This window comes from Gossypium hirsutum, chromosome A04, assembly GCF_007990345.1.
Source record: "Gossypium hirsutum isolate 1008001.06 chromosome A04, Gossypium_hirsutum_v2.1, whole genome shotgun sequence".
Classification (NCBI taxonomy): domain Eukaryota; kingdom Viridiplantae; phylum Streptophyta; class Magnoliopsida; order Malvales; family Malvaceae; genus Gossypium; species Gossypium hirsutum.
Window position 1 is genome coordinate 2005095 of NC_053427.1, and position 15663 is coordinate 2020757.

The window sequence follows — 15663 nt, forward strand, 5'->3', positions numbered from 1 at the left end:
GCTCGACGGAGGCCGGAGCCAAGCACACTCTCTCTCTCCTCTCATTTCAGAGAGAATTTTAAGTTTTTTTTTAAAAACCCGGTGTAAAATGATTTTCGGGCTAAAGCTTTGGTTTATATAGCCCCTGTGAAACGTCGACGTTTTAGACCCCCAGGATCCACGCGTTGACCCGATTACCCGGGGAGGATCCGCGCATTTTTGAGATTTGGGTTAATTACCCAATTGATCCTTTTGCCCCTTTTTGTATTTGCAATCAAACTTTATTTTATTTATGATTTGGCCCAAATATTTTATTTTAGTTTTAATTTAGTCCCGATGGCTATTAAATTATATTCTGGAAAACGTCGCCATTTTGGGGATAGGGCAATTTGCCCAGTGAGCCCCTTTGATTTTGTGTGCGTTTTAAATAGAGCCTCAATTCAGTTTTAGTTCTTTTAAATTCGCCCCGTAATTTGGCTGGACTTTAAATTTAGCCCTATATTATTATTATATATATTTATATATTGTTATTTGTTTTATTTTATCCTTACTTTTATATTACACATTAAAATTATTTTATTACAAGTATTATTATAGTATTATTATTATTTGTTATTTTCCTCAAATTATTATTATTTTACATCAATTTTTTATATTATTATTATATTTTCACATATATTATATATTTACTAATTACATGTCATTTTTACATATAAACTTTCATTGTTTTATGTCATATTTCTTATTTCCTATATATTTTATTATATAACATTTATTATGATTTATTTTTTATTCTACATTACCTTTTTTATATATGTTATGTATCTCATATATTACCAATTATATTATTTGTGTTTATATCATATATATTATTTAAAATTTGTAAATTATCATTATTAAAATGTATTTTAACACATATTACATACATATCTAACTATTTATTATTTGTTTATGTATTATTTCATTTTAAACTGATATTTTTGAATCCTTTACAAACTTTTAAACGAGTATATTTTATATGTATAATTATTATTCTATTTTTGTTATTATATATTACATATTATATTAAATACTATTTTAGAATTATTAATATCACATTTTAATTATGTGTATATTTTGCTAACAATTATTAATTTTATTTTTATTAGATCTGTTATATATTTTTATATTGTATGTGTCATGGGTGTATTAAATATTATTTGTATAATTATTATTATATGTTATATTTTGTAAGCATATACATTGATATTATATTTTTATTTGCATGTCGTATATTATTTAATTATCGCTTTCTTATATATCGTGCATTATTTAATTATTACCTTGTATGTTTGTATACTTTGTTTATTCATACATGCTATATATATCTTTGTATGCATATTATTAATATTTGTTATTTTATATGTATGAATCTAATGCACGTTCTTTATATTATTGCCATCATTTTGTTTAAATGCACGTTTTATTTACCTACTACAATAATATGTTACTATGTATGATTTATAATGCAATACAATTCCCTACGCATCATCTTTAAAAAGACAAGGCTCCAAAATTTTCAAAAAAAAAATATAAAGGCAATGCTTGGTGTTTGGAAATTTCGAAAAAGTAGTGCCCTAACTTATTAGGTTGCGACTTTTCTCGTATAGTTCGAACAGTCAAGTACCCTTCTAAGTTTTTAAAGGTTTTCAAAACGTAAGCGACTGTCTTGGAACTGCAAAGCGATATGTCCTAACTTACTGGATGTAGCATTTTGTCGTTTCGAGATAGGGATTTCTAAAAAGGCTAACTTAGTGTCAATACTATGATACAAGTGAACCCAAATTTTCAAAAATCAAAATATTTTAAAGAGGATTACATCTTAAAATCTTTAAAATTTTCGACATTTAAAGACATTTGATAATCAATTAGGTACCAATTTTTGGGCATTACGAGGGTGCTAATCCTTCCTCGTACGTAACCGACTCCTGAACTCGTTCTTTTGATTTCGTAGACCAAAACCGATGATTTTAAAACAAAATGTTTTAAAGGTGATCCAATCACACCTAAAAAGATTGGTGGCGACTCCCATTTTCGTTTTTAAAAAAGTCGATTCCCATTTTCCAAAACTCGATTTAAAAATGGTTTCGACAAAAAATAATTGTTTTTATATAATATGAATAAATATATTAATTACAATTGCATTGAATTTGTTGGTATGCTTTAAGCGGTGGAGCTAGAGGTTTTTGGGACAGGGCCGGAACATAGAATCGGGTTTAATGTGCCACTAGTTATAGGCTTGACATTCAAACATTGGGATGTTGCGGGTTCAGCTCCGTTGTGCTTAATATCAACGTCCGCAAGTTCCACATTTTGACATGGTGAAGAACCGCTACAAATAAACTTGTTAGCTTCTGGAAGCACAGATGTGCCACGGATGTTCTTGAAGCTAATGTTGCTTAGTTTAACTTTGGATTCTTCCTGCATCAACACAACAATGATTCAATGATCGATTAAATATTGTCACTCTATTAGGATTTTGATAAGAATGTTATACATTTTTCTTGCATTTATTCCATGGGCAATATTGTTGATCAATTAGGATAGGGGAAGAGACATTATTCATTGTAATAGCCTCAAAATGTATTTCTGATACTGCCCCACCATGTACATTGTCAATTTTTAAATGAATTTATGTTTAAAATATTTTGCATATAATTAGATTCAAACTTTTATTCTATAATATTTATTTCAATAAATATATACTCTTAGTTTTTATGCAAACTTGTCAACTTATATTATGTGTCCATTAATTCATCATTGTTTTGAAAGCGTCTTATACTATATTGACCTCTAATTCCATTTTATTTTGTACATATTTTGGGGATCGTTTTATATTGTGCCATGTTAATTATTGTTGTATATTATTTTTGTATTGATTGTTCACCATCCATGCTTAAAAAGTTTGGTCACATTGTACTTAGAATGATTGTACATAATTGCTGGATTTATTAATTGTGGTTTATTGTACTATATGTGTGCATATTGTTTCATGTTCATTAATCCATTTCTATACAAATGTTTCGTTGCAATGCATTAAGTAGTCCATCTATTTTAAAACAAATAAATGTGTTTTGAGCTAATTTCCAATTTTCCTTATTATTCAAAAATTCTAAAATAAGGCAATATCCAATATTTGAGAATTCGAAAAATCGTGCCCTACCGTGCTGGGTATGATTTTTTGGTGAACTAAATATGGGTATCCTTTTATAATTTAGTGTACGAGTTTTTGAAAGTCAAAAATCAATCATATCTTTGAAGGTATAAAGGATCGTATCTAATCGTGCTAGGTATGATGCTGCATATCTTTGAAACGAGAGAATTTTGACAGTTTACTTGAACTATTAACATATTTTAAAGAACCATGCTTTGAAAGATATTTTTTAAGAATCTTTGATATAAGGATAGCATCGAATCAATTTGGTACCAATTTTTGGGCGTAATGAGGGTGCTCACCCTTCCTCGTGCGTAACCGACTCCCGAACCCATTTGTTTTTTGATTTTACGTGAACCAAAATTGTCTTTAATGGAACAAAACATTTTAGTAGGTGGCCCAATCACACCTAAACCAAAAGATTGGTGGCGACTCCACATTTTCATTTTAAAAAGTCGATCCTAAAGAATGGTTTCAACAATTACTATTTAATCAATTTGGAAAAGTCATATGGCCAAGCTTCAATTTCTATGATAAGCTTGTTTCTTTAATATCAACTTCGCACGGTTAGATAGTTTTGTGGTTAATTTTTTCACAACTTGAATAATTTAAACTATGTGAAAGGATTCTATTATGGAAAGATTGAAAAGTATTATTTTACATTTTATCTTCAAAATAATATCTTTACTAGATGGTGGCGAATATAATTATGTTCCGTTAAATTTATAAATGTTATTTCGAAAAGTATAATCCTAATTATTCAATAAAAATTGTTGATACAGGAATGTGGTTTGGTGGTTGACGAAGGTTCATACCATATTGCCGAAAGCAATTCTGGTGGTTTCTGGCACTCTTCTCAATCACTGTTTTCCTGGACTTCTGTAATGCTGGGGTTTGTACAAGTGTGCACAGTCGTTATCAAGTAATAAGTAAGTATTGAGTTATCGTCTCCACAGGGATTATATTTGTGCTAAATCACTTAATTGTAAAATTATATTAACAACTTGGTAAGTAAAAACACATTATGATTTGGAAGTGATGAGTAAAATTAAATATATTAAAATAAATGCAACGATCCCTAATGCAATTTATCCTAAACAAGCAACTATAAGAATGAAATAGATTCTAGCAGAGTTAAACATAATTTGCAACAATTATAATAGAAAGAAACAGGTACAATTACTTTTATTAAACTCAATTTATTATCATCATGTTTAATAATATTCATCAAAACATTCTATGGCAACTCGATCTTTCATGAGTTTGGAAACCACATTAGGTCCTTTTGGAATCCTTTACTTAGTAAATACGCAGTTTACTGATCCTTTTTTAATAAGGGTTTCTTAACATTCATGTGAGGTAACAGAGACGTGTTAGGTTTGAAACAGTTTAATCACACAAATCTAAAAATTATGCAGATAACAGAGCTTGGTTAGAGCTCTTATGCAACCTGCAATTTAATCGTGTTAGGATCTAAATTGAGCATGCACATTTCAATTATGTTTCCACTAGCCGTCGTTCGGTTAGGATCGCTCAGCTAATTCAAGTGCATTTCAATCATGTGTGAACAAAATACAGACTTGATTTTAATTGAAAACATAATCGATTGAGGCACAAACATTATAAGCATGAATCAAATAAATATTATTTAATCAAAATAATCATCCTAGCTTAAATAAAGTTAAGCTAACATTGTTGTAAACAAGAACAAAGAACACATAGCAAACATTTTCAGATTAAATTAAAGAAAGGAAAGATTAAACCCAAATCAAAGTGGCTGTCACCCAAGACTTTGACTGACGAGGCTCTTTCGCTCCTTCACTTTGCTCCTTTGCCGTGGCTCTCCAAGGTGGCCGACCAAGGGCTCTTTAAGAGGCTTAATTGCTAAAATCTCTATGAAGAGATGATGCTAGGCGTGGGTAATGGAAAAGGCTAAGAGAATTTAGAAAGAAGAGAGAATGATGAATGATGAGGGATGAATAGAAATGTGAGAGTGAGGTCTTATTTATAGGTGAGGAGAGAAAGATAGTTTACTAAAAATAGGAGTTTTCATCTTTCGAAGCATCTTCCATGGGTGGCCAGCCATAATTTGAGAAAGTTGAGTTGATTTTTGCTTGATTTTTTGTCAATTTGAGTGCCACAACAACTCGGGCTTGAGACTCGGTCAAGTGCAAATCTTATTGTAAATCTTTAATTTCTTCAACTCTTCCATGACCTTGTGCAATTAAACTAAAGAGTGGGACTTGGTCCCCCAATTTGGATGGTTTTGTAATCAAATAAAGCTACTATACCTGTCCAAAATAAATCAATGAATTAGAGGACCAATTCAATTTAATTAATTAATCAAAACCCAAATTATTAATAAAAAATTTTAGAATGAATTATTAAATATAGTTTTATATTTTATTATTTAATTTAATCATGCATGGCTCACTTTATGTCATAAAAATATAATATGCTCAAATTAATATAAAATAAGCCATTTTATGCATGAAAACTATATAATAAAGCATAAAATCAGAAAAAGAGACTAACCATTGAGAATCTAAAAGCAAAAACTCCAAATCGCATCAACAAATTTCGTGATCTTTAAGTGATAATCGCAAAATACACAAACATTACATTTAATCTCGATGTAAAAATCATTCCTCTCTAAAAATCTCTTTACAGTTGCACAAAATTTTGTCTTATTCTCCATTTTTGGGTTCAATTTTTTTTATATGTAATAAGTAAACATAAAATGGTGTCATGTCATTATTGAATAATGTGGTTAATGAATCCTCAATAGATTCGGACGTTCGAGAAGAAAGACATTGTGCAAGTTTGCCAAAGAAGATTGGGAGATTAGAAAAGTACTAGGTTTGGCTGTGGGCTGCAAAGACCAAGTAATTATTAGTGACCTATTCAATTTAGAAATTAGATATCAATCTTGATTGTGTTGGAAACATTCATTTAGAAAATGATTTTTTTAAACAACAAAAAATATTAAAAATTTCTAAAACCAAGCAGTTTTCATATTTATAAGGACAAACCCTTTCACCAAAATCATACTTGTGTTCTGGATTAGGCGATCTAAGTTGTTTCTCAACATTCTACCAACACAATCTTCTCAACTATTCACAAACCTCAGCTAGTTTGTAACACCCCTAACCTGTATTCGTCACCGAAATAGGGTTACAGGGTATTACCGATCATTACAGAACATTTACGGATCAAACATATAATTTACTATTCATTTTCTGAGATTACTTATTACGTCCCTTAATTGGGCCCTCGAGGCTCAATATAAACATTAGAAACGGGTCGGGACTAAATCGAAACCTCATAAAATTTTTTACAAAATTTTCAAAATTTCACTTTTGAACAGTACCACACACACCTGTGTGGTTAGGCCGTGTGATTACACATGCCCATGTGACTTGGGACACGCCCGTGTAACTCTTTGTTTTAGACGTCATCAACGAATTAGGGGCACACAGCTAAGACACACACCCTTGTGCTTAGGCCGTGTGGTAAATTAATTTCTCAAAAATAGCTACAAACTTCACATGGCCAGGGCACATGCCCATGTCCCTAGACCGTGTCTCTCACACGGTCGTGTCTCAGTCATGTAGCCAACATTGAGCATTCTGTTTCATTTAATTAAGGTGTAGGGGATACACAGCCGGATCACATGCCCATGTACCCAGGCCGTGCGTCACACACGGCCTAGACACATGCCCGTGTGTCTTACCCGGGTGGACGAAATAAGGCCATTTCACAGCCCTATTTTTCACCCAACTTTACCATTTTCCTACATGAAAACTTACCCAACTTTAACCATTTTCCTACATGAAAACTTACATGTATGTGCCAACCAATCCAACCAATTTTCATCATCTAATTTGATATATTACTAACCTTAATCATAATCATAAATTTACCTTTTCTTTATTTCACAAAATATGTCTCATGAAAAGTGTTGTTTAACTTGTTAAACATATAAAACATATCATATAACACCATACCATACCAAGTCATCTCAAGATACACATTACTTGCCATTCCAATGGCTAGTTTACAAATCAACATATTACTTCATCATTTGGCCACATTAGCCTATACATGCCATTATATCAAAACAAGTTCATCATTTATACCGAGATCATGGAGTTGATAGTGTGATGATTGCTCCGACCCGAATCCAACCTTCACGAGCTTCGAGAACTATAAAATAGGAAAATAAACCTAGTAAGCATTATATGCTTAGGAAGTTCATATAACTAAAACTACACTTACCAATCATGCTTAACAGGTAAATCATATATAAAACAATTATCCCTCAATTTAGCAAACTAGAAAATATTGCCTATTCACAATCATTCAAGCAAATTGGTTAGTACAAAAACACTAATATGCATAGATGATCTCATCATGTCATTTCTTCTTATTTCACTTATTATACCATTTCCGTTGAATCTTGAATTTCCGATGGACCTTTCCTTTTCCAGTTGCACACCCGAGGTGCACATTCCCTTTTCAAATGGTACACACAAAGTGTACATTTCCTTTTCAAGTGTACACACAAGGGGTACATTTCCTTTTCAAGTGTACACACAAAGTGTACAAATCCTTTTCAAGTGTACATACAAAGTGTACGTTTCCTTTTCAAGTGTACACACAAAGTGTACAAATCCTTTTCAAGTGTACAGACAAAGTCTACAAATCCTTTTCAAGTGTACACACAAAGTGTACGTTTCCTTTTCAGGTGTCACCCTTTTGGTTGAAATTCCTTTTCATAATGAGATCAAAACATTACCCCTTTCAGAATAACCTTTACTACAATGTATGCGGGACCCCATTTACAACGGTAATCACCTGTCCAGTCGGAAATCAATATTCGAACAGATTCTTGTACCTTTTCATCAATTACATATATCATGTGTCAACATTTTCATGCTACATATACATGTCATTTACATATCATAATTCTCACAAGTCAATAATCAAATCAAAACATTTTCATACTTAATTAAGTTATATGAACTTTCCTTGACAATTGATCGTATCTTCTAATCCGAGATATTTTCTTTTCCTCGTCCTTTTTCATTATTCGATACTTCTGGATCTATATAGATAAATTTAATCATCAATTCCCTAATTTCCACATTCAATTGAGTCCATTTCACTTTCTAGGCAAAAGTATTATTTTGCCCCCAAACTTTTAATTAATTCCAATTTCGTCCCTAGGCTCGGAAATTGAAATTCATGCAATTTACTCCTTATTCCAAGCCTAATCAAAATTCTAATATAACTTTTACAGCACATTTATTTCACAAATTTTAGAATTTTTCCAAGAATTTCACCACTTTTCAATTTAGTCCCTACACATGTTTTCACTAAAAATCACTTTGTAAAAGTTGTTTATCTATCAACAACCTTTCATTTTCAATCATAAACTTTCAATTTACAGCATATTTATCAATGGAAAATTTTCTAAACTTTGATTTCTTTTCAAATTAATCCCCCAAATAGAGAAATTAAGCTTTCCCAGATTCAAAACTATGAAAATCACTAAAAACGAGACATAGAACTTACCAATTCAAGCTTGAAAAGTTTCCTTTCTATCTCCTAGGGTTTGCATGTGTTTTATGAAGAAGATGATTAAAATAAGGTTTTTATTTCTATTTAATCATTTTTCATATATTAATTAATTTAATTTCCAATTTAGTCCTTGTCCTTTTTCAAATTTTCAATGGATGAATCGCTAAAATTATCTACATATTTTTCATCAATGGTCTAGGTGCTATATAAGGATGCTGTTTGATCCTTATAGCTATTAGAATCCAATTTTGACATTTTATTCAATTTAGTCCTTTTTGCAATTAGATACATAATCGATAAAATTTTTCCATAAAAATTTTCATGCAATATTCCTATCATATTACCTATCATTTTATGAAATTTAAACAATTTTATTTTTTGAACTCGAATTTGTTGTCCCAAACCACTATTTCGATTTAACTGAAATTTGGGTTGTTACATAGTTAAAGCGTAGGCTCTAATCCAAGAACGGATGAATGCTATGAAAAATTTCTATTGATGTTGGAGTGGTTAATATCGATGTCTCTTTATGAGCCAAAAATTGAAAATGTAAACATTCAATTTTAGATTTTTTTTTTGGAAATTAAATCTCAATAAAGTTTTACAATGTCGATGCTTCACATCGTGTGTGGTTGACCAAGCCTATGGTCCCTATTTATAGAAAAATTGCAAGAGTCTTGGTCGAACAAGAAGAAGAAAAAATATAACAACATTTTAAGAGAGAATATACAAAATTCTCTAGTAGGAATATGCATGGGCTTCAACACCCTTTAGAGATAGGGTTGTCGCCCATCTTACGTGAGATGGGTCATTGGGTATATCTGATGTATTTCGTATAATTATATGTGTTATTTAGATATTTAATTAACTCATATAATTTAACCAACCAAATAAAAAAATTTCTATTTCCCAAAATATTAATAATGTAATTAATCAATTGAAATAAATTTTACTAATTCACACAATTAAATTATTTTCCAAACCTAGTTCTAATTCCGTTAAATTCATCACATGTTTACCACACTAGAATCTATGGGTAAATGAATATACGCTAATTAATTAATTTAATTTTTACTTCAAGCTTCAGTTAAGTGATTACTATTAATTAAATAATAATTCGAATAAATTAATTTAGCCTTTAAGTTATCTCTCTTTTCTAACGAGAAATTCCATTCACTACGGATAGTGATACATTCCATCTTTTTCTGTAATTCATCAATTTTATTTATTCATCTCATCAATTCAAATGCAAACCATCAAGGTTGTATAGAGCTAGTAGAGGGGCCCACTGGATATATAATTAGAGCTGAAATAGTTTGTAATTAAGTGCCATGACCGACCTCTCCTTATTATATATCATTATGAAAATAACTCACCAACTGCTCGTCCAATGAATTTTTCATTTGTGCTTTAGCCTCATAGGATATCCTCAATCCCTTTAATTTATATTCGTTCACCCAAAATGATCTGGTCATATCTCATGGTAACCATTACATCTTCTTCCCTGAAAAATGTAAATTCAACGGAAAAAGAAACAAACCAATGCACAAATATAATCATATGTTTAAGCACACAAATAATACAGGAATATGTTGTGCAAAAAATTTGGACGACGAACATTTATTTTAATTAGAATCTCGAATTTAATATTTTATTTTTCCTTAAAAGTACTGCGTTGGAAGATGGATTTTATAAAAAAAATTATACTTAGATAAAGAAAACTTCAATAATTAATTCTAATTCAATATAGAAACTCAGTAATGGTTTTGTTATTAGTTTAAATGAACTAAATTTTATCACATTTCGGCTCTTTGTATTGATGTGTATATTAAAAGCATTGAATTCATAGCAAAAGTTTATTAATAGCAAAGAATTAAAATGAAAAGTAATTGTTTTTATATAATATGAATAAATATATTAATTACAATTGCATTGAATTTGTTGGTATGCTTTAAGCGGAGGCACTAGGGGTTTTTGGGACAGGGCCGGAACATGGAATCGGGTTTAATTTGCCACTAGTTATAGGCTTAACATTCAAACATTGGGATGTTGCGGGTTCAGCTCCGTTGTGCTTAATGTCAATGTCCGCAAGTTCCACATTTTGACATGGCGAAGAACCGCTGCAAATAAACTTGATAGCTTCTGGAAGCGCAGATGTGCCACGGATGTTCTTGAAGCTAATGTTGCTTAGTTTAACTTTGGATTCTTCCTGCATCAACACAACAATGATTCAATGATCGATTAAATATTGTCACTCAATTAGGATTTTGATAAGAATGTTATACATTTTCTTGCATTTATTCCATGGGCAATATTGTTGATCAATTAGGATAGGGGAAGGGACATTATTCATGGTAATATCCTCAAAATGTATTTCTGATACTGCCCCACCATGTTCGCCTGGCCAAGTTTTGATTCGAGCTCCATTCGAAGTATTAGTGATGGTGCAGTTTGAGATTTTGATTTCCTCAACTGGCTCTTCATTTTGGAACTTTCCAAGACTACCGATACTTATACCATGTCCTGGTCCACAAGTTATTTCTTTTATGACCATATTTTTAGTGCCATCTCCGATAGAAATACAATCATCACCAGTTTTAATGTCAGAGGCAATAATATTGACCCCCTCTAATTTGCCCATGTGAATCCCATCTATGTTTGGGCTCTCGTCCGGTGCCTCTATCTTCAAACGTTCAAGGGTAATGTTTTTGCAAGCAAAAACATTAATGTGGAATAGTTTACTGTCTTTGCTAGTTATGTCTTGTATCAATGCATTGGTCACAAAGTCAAACCTTATATTCTGTTTAATTTTGGAGTTAGCAAAGTAACACACGAAAAAAAGATGTTAGTTATAATTATATTTTGATAATAATAATAAGAGGAAAAAGAATAAATAAATTCTGGCAAGAGGGAAGAAAGCTGACAACAGGAAGTTTGGAACGAAATTCACGATTCTCGCAAGTATTCTTCTCATAAGCAATGCTTCCTTGACCATCGAAAATTCCTCCGCCAAACATTTTGAAATTTTCAACACTATAGAATCTAACCCAATTAGGGTCTTTGAAAGCACTAGGATCAGCCGGAGCCTGTATAGTGCCCTGAACATTAATCTCAATAGGAGCCTTGCATGGACCTTCTAAGTTTACTTTTGATAATAAATATGTCCCTTTAGGAATCACAACTGTTGATGGAGTTACAGAGGCACATGCTTCTTTCCAAGCATCCAAAAATGGCTAAAATGAAATGAATAAACACATCAGTTTGAAATATAATTTTTTTCATATTTTCACCTTTGAGGTACAAAGTTAAGAGCAATTGAACTTGCCTTACTCAAATCCATTTTCCCGTCAGCTTTTGTGCCAAACTTGGCAACAACATCAAAAGCATCTGATTGGACTTTAGAGGCTGAAATGAATAATAATAAAAGTACAAACATGGAAGGAACAATATTAAGGTGTGGTGCCATGTTTTTATTTGGTTTTGAAATTAAAGGAAGAATGAATTTTCCTTTTGTTTTGTTCCAAATATATAGAAAGTTTGAGAAAATTACAACCAATCAAATATATTACTATTTAATCAATTTGGAAAAGTCATATGGGCAAGCTTCAATTTCTCTGATAAGCTTGTTTCTTTAATATCAACTTCCCACGGTTAGATAGTTTTGTGGTTAATTTTTTCACAACTTGAATAATTTAAACTATGTGAAAGGATTTTATTATGGAAAGATTGAAAAGCATTATTTTACATTTTATCTTCAAAATAATATCTTTACTAGATGGTGGCGAATATAATTATGTTTCGTTAAATTTATAAATGTTATTTCGAAAAGTATAATCCTAATTATTCAATAAAAATTGTTGATACAGGAATGTGGTTTGGTGGTTGACGAAGGTTCACACCATATTGCCCAAAGCAATTCTGGTGGTTTCTGGCACTCTTCTCAATCACTGTTTTCCTGGCCCTATAATACCTAACCGAGCTAACATTCACCCCGGACTTCTGTAACGTTGGGGTTCGTACAAGTGTACACAGCCGTTATCAAGTAATAAGTAAGTATTGAGTTATCGTCTCCACAGGGATTGTATTTGTGTTAAATCACTTAATTGTAAAATTATATTAACAACTTGGTAAATAAAAACACATTATGATTTGGAAGTGATGATTAAAATTAAATATATTAAAATAAATTCAACAATCCCTAATGCAATTTATCCTAAACATGCAACTATACGAATGAAATAGATTTTAGCAGAGTTAAACACAATTTGCAACAATTATAATAGAAATAAACTGGTACAATTTCTTTAATTAAACTCAATTTATTATCATCACGCTTAATAATATTCAAAAAAACATTCTATGGCAACTCGATCTTTCATGAGTTTGGAAACCACATTCGGTCCTTTTGGAATCCTTTACTTAGTAAATACGCTGTTTATTGATCCTTATTTACTAAAGGTTTCTTAACATTCGTGTAAGGTAACAGAGACGTGTTAGGTTTGAAACAGTTTAATCACACAAATCTAAAAACTATGCAGATAACAGAGCTTGGTTGGAGCTGTTATGCAACCTACAATTTAATCGTGTTAGGATCTAAATTGAGCATGCACATTTCAATTATGTTTCCACTAGCCGTCGTCTGGTTAGGATCTCTAAGCTAATTCAAGTGCATTTCAATCACGTATGAACGAAATATAGACTTGATTTTAATTGAAAACATAATTGATTGAGGCACAAACATTATAAGCATGAATCAAATAAATATTATTTAATCAAAATAATCATCCTAGCTTAAATAAAATTAAGCTAACATTGTTGTAAGCAAGAACAAAGAACACATAGCAAACATTTTTAGATTAAATTAAAGAAAGAAAAGATTAAACCCAAATCAAAGTGGCTATCGCCCAAGACTCTGACTGACGAGGCTCTTTCGCTCCTTCGCTTTGCTCCTTTGCTGATGGCTCTCCAAGGTGGCCGACCAAGGGCTCTTTAAGAGGCTTAATTGCTAAAATCTCTATGAAGAGGTGATGCTAGCCGTGGGAAATGGAAAATGCTAAGAGAATTTAGAGAGAAGAGAGAATGATGAATGATGAGGGATGAATAGAAATGTGAGAGTGAGGTCTTATTTATAGGTGAAGAGAGAAAGATAGTTTACCAAAAATAGGAGTTTTTATCCTTTGAAGCATCTTCCATCGGTGGCCGGCCATAATTTGAGGAAGTTGAGCTGATTTTTGCTTGATTTTTTGTCAATTTGAGTGCCGCAATAACTCGGGACTGAGACTCGGCCAAGTGCAAATCTTCATGTAAATCTTTAATTTCTTCAACTCTTCCAGGACCTTGTGCAATTAAACCAGAGAGTGGGCCATGTGCAGCCAAATTTTGGGTTGACTTGGTCCCCAATTTGGACGGTTTTGTAATCAAATAAAGCTACTAGACCTATCCAAAATAAATCAATGAATTAGAGGACCAAAGAAAGAAATTTATCCAATTTAATTAATTAATCAAAACCCAAATTATTAATGAAAAATTTTAGAATGAATTATTAAATATAGTTTTATATTTTATTATTTAATTTAATCATGTATGGCCCACTTTATGTCATAAAAATATAATATGCTCAAATTAATTTAAAATAAGCCATTTTATGCATGAAAACTATATAATAAAGATGAAATCAAAAAAGAGACTAACCATTGAGAATCTAAAAGCAAAAACTCCAAATCGCATCAACAAATTCCGTGATCTTTAAGTGATAATCGCAAAATACACAAACATTACAATTAATCTCGATGTAAAAATCATTCCTCTCTAAAAACCTCTTTACAGTTGCACAAAATTTTGTCTCATTCTCCATTTTGGGGTTAAATTTTTTATATGTAATAAGTAAATATAAAATGGTGTCATGTCATTATCGAATAATGTGGTTAATAAGTCCTCAATAGATTCAGACGTTCGAGAAGAAAGACATTGTGCAAGTTTGTCAAAGAAGCTTTGGAGATTAGAAAAGCACTAGGTTTGGCTGTGGACTGGAAAGACCAAGTAATTATTAGTGGCCTATTCAATTTAGAAATTAGATATCAATCTTGATTGTGTTGGAAACATTCATTTAGAAAATGATTTTTTTAAACAACAAAAAAATTAAAAAATTCTAAAACTAAGTAATTTTCATATTTATAGGGACAAACCCTTTCACCAATATCATACTTGTGTTTTGAATTAGGCGGTCTAAGTCATTTCTCAACATTCTACCGATAAGATCTTCTTAACTATTCACAAACCTCAGCTAGTTTGTAACACCATTAACCCGTATCCGTTGCCGGAATAGGGTTACAGGGTATTACCGATCATTATAGAACATTTACAGATCAAACATATAATTTACTATTCATTTTCCAAGATTACTTATAACCTCCCTTAATTGGACCCTCAAGGCCCAATATGAACATTAAAAACAAATCGGGACTAAATCGAAACCTCATAAAATTTTTCCCAAAATTTTTAAAATTTCACTTATGAATAGTACCACTCACGCCCGTGTGGTCAGACTGTGTGATTAAAATGGCTAAAATGAAATGAATAAAGACATCAGTTTGAAATATAATTTTTTCATATTTTCACCTTTGGGGTACAAAGTTAAGAGCAATTGAACTTGCCTTACTCAAATCCGTTTTCCCGTTAGCTTTTGCGCCAAACTTGGCAACAACATCAAAAGCATCTGATTGAACTTTAGAGGCTGAAATGAATAATAATAAAAGTTCAAACATGGAAGGAACAATATTAAGGTGTGGTGCCATGTTTTTATTTGGTTTTGAAATTAAAGGAAGAATGACTTTTCCTTTTGTTTTGTTCCAAATATATAGAAAGTTTGAGAAAATTACAACCAATCAAATATATTACTATTTAATCAA

The 15663-nt window shown here is 31.2% G+C and overlaps 1 protein-coding gene across 2 annotated transcripts; it reads right to left on the reverse strand.

Moving 5' to 3' along the window:
• Positions 1-2111: 2111 nt before the first annotated feature.
• LOC107942383 (polygalacturonase-like) lies at positions 2112-12249 on the reverse strand. Of its 2 annotated transcripts, XM_041110723.1 has the most exons (5): positions 12081-12249; positions 11680-11988; positions 11100-11555; positions 2516-2575; positions 2112-2439 (listed from the first exon to the last, which is right to left on the reverse strand). In XM_041110723.1, the coding sequence occupies exons 1-5, from the start codon at positions 12219-12221 to the stop codon at positions 2182-2184; spliced, it is 1224 nt and encodes a 407-aa protein (XP_040966657.1). In that variant the 5' UTR covers positions 12222-12249; the 3' UTR covers positions 2112-2181. The 2 variants fall into 2 exon arrangements, with proteins under 2 accessions (XP_040966657.1, XP_040966658.1); XM_041110724.1 differs by lacking the exons at positions 2112-2439; positions 2516-2575 and adding an exon at positions 10632-10968 and having other exon boundaries at positions 11044-11555; positions 12081-12244.
• Positions 12250-15663: the final 3414 nt, after the last annotated feature.

Bases quoted from the DNA above. Each gene is read 5' to 3' on its own strand.
- LOC107942383 (XM_041110723.1), bottom strand. From the start codon at position 12,221: ATGGCACCACACCTTAATATTGTTCCTTCCATGTTTGTACTTTTATTA. The intron at 2,576-11,099 runs GTCCCTTCCCCT...ACAATGAATAAT, and splicing joins AGGATATTACCATGAATAAT to GTCTCTTCCCCTATCCTAAT. The intron at 2,440-2,515 runs GTATAACATTCT...GTGTTGATGCAG, and splicing joins GGAATAAATGCAAGAAAAAT to GAAGAATCCAAAGTTAAACT.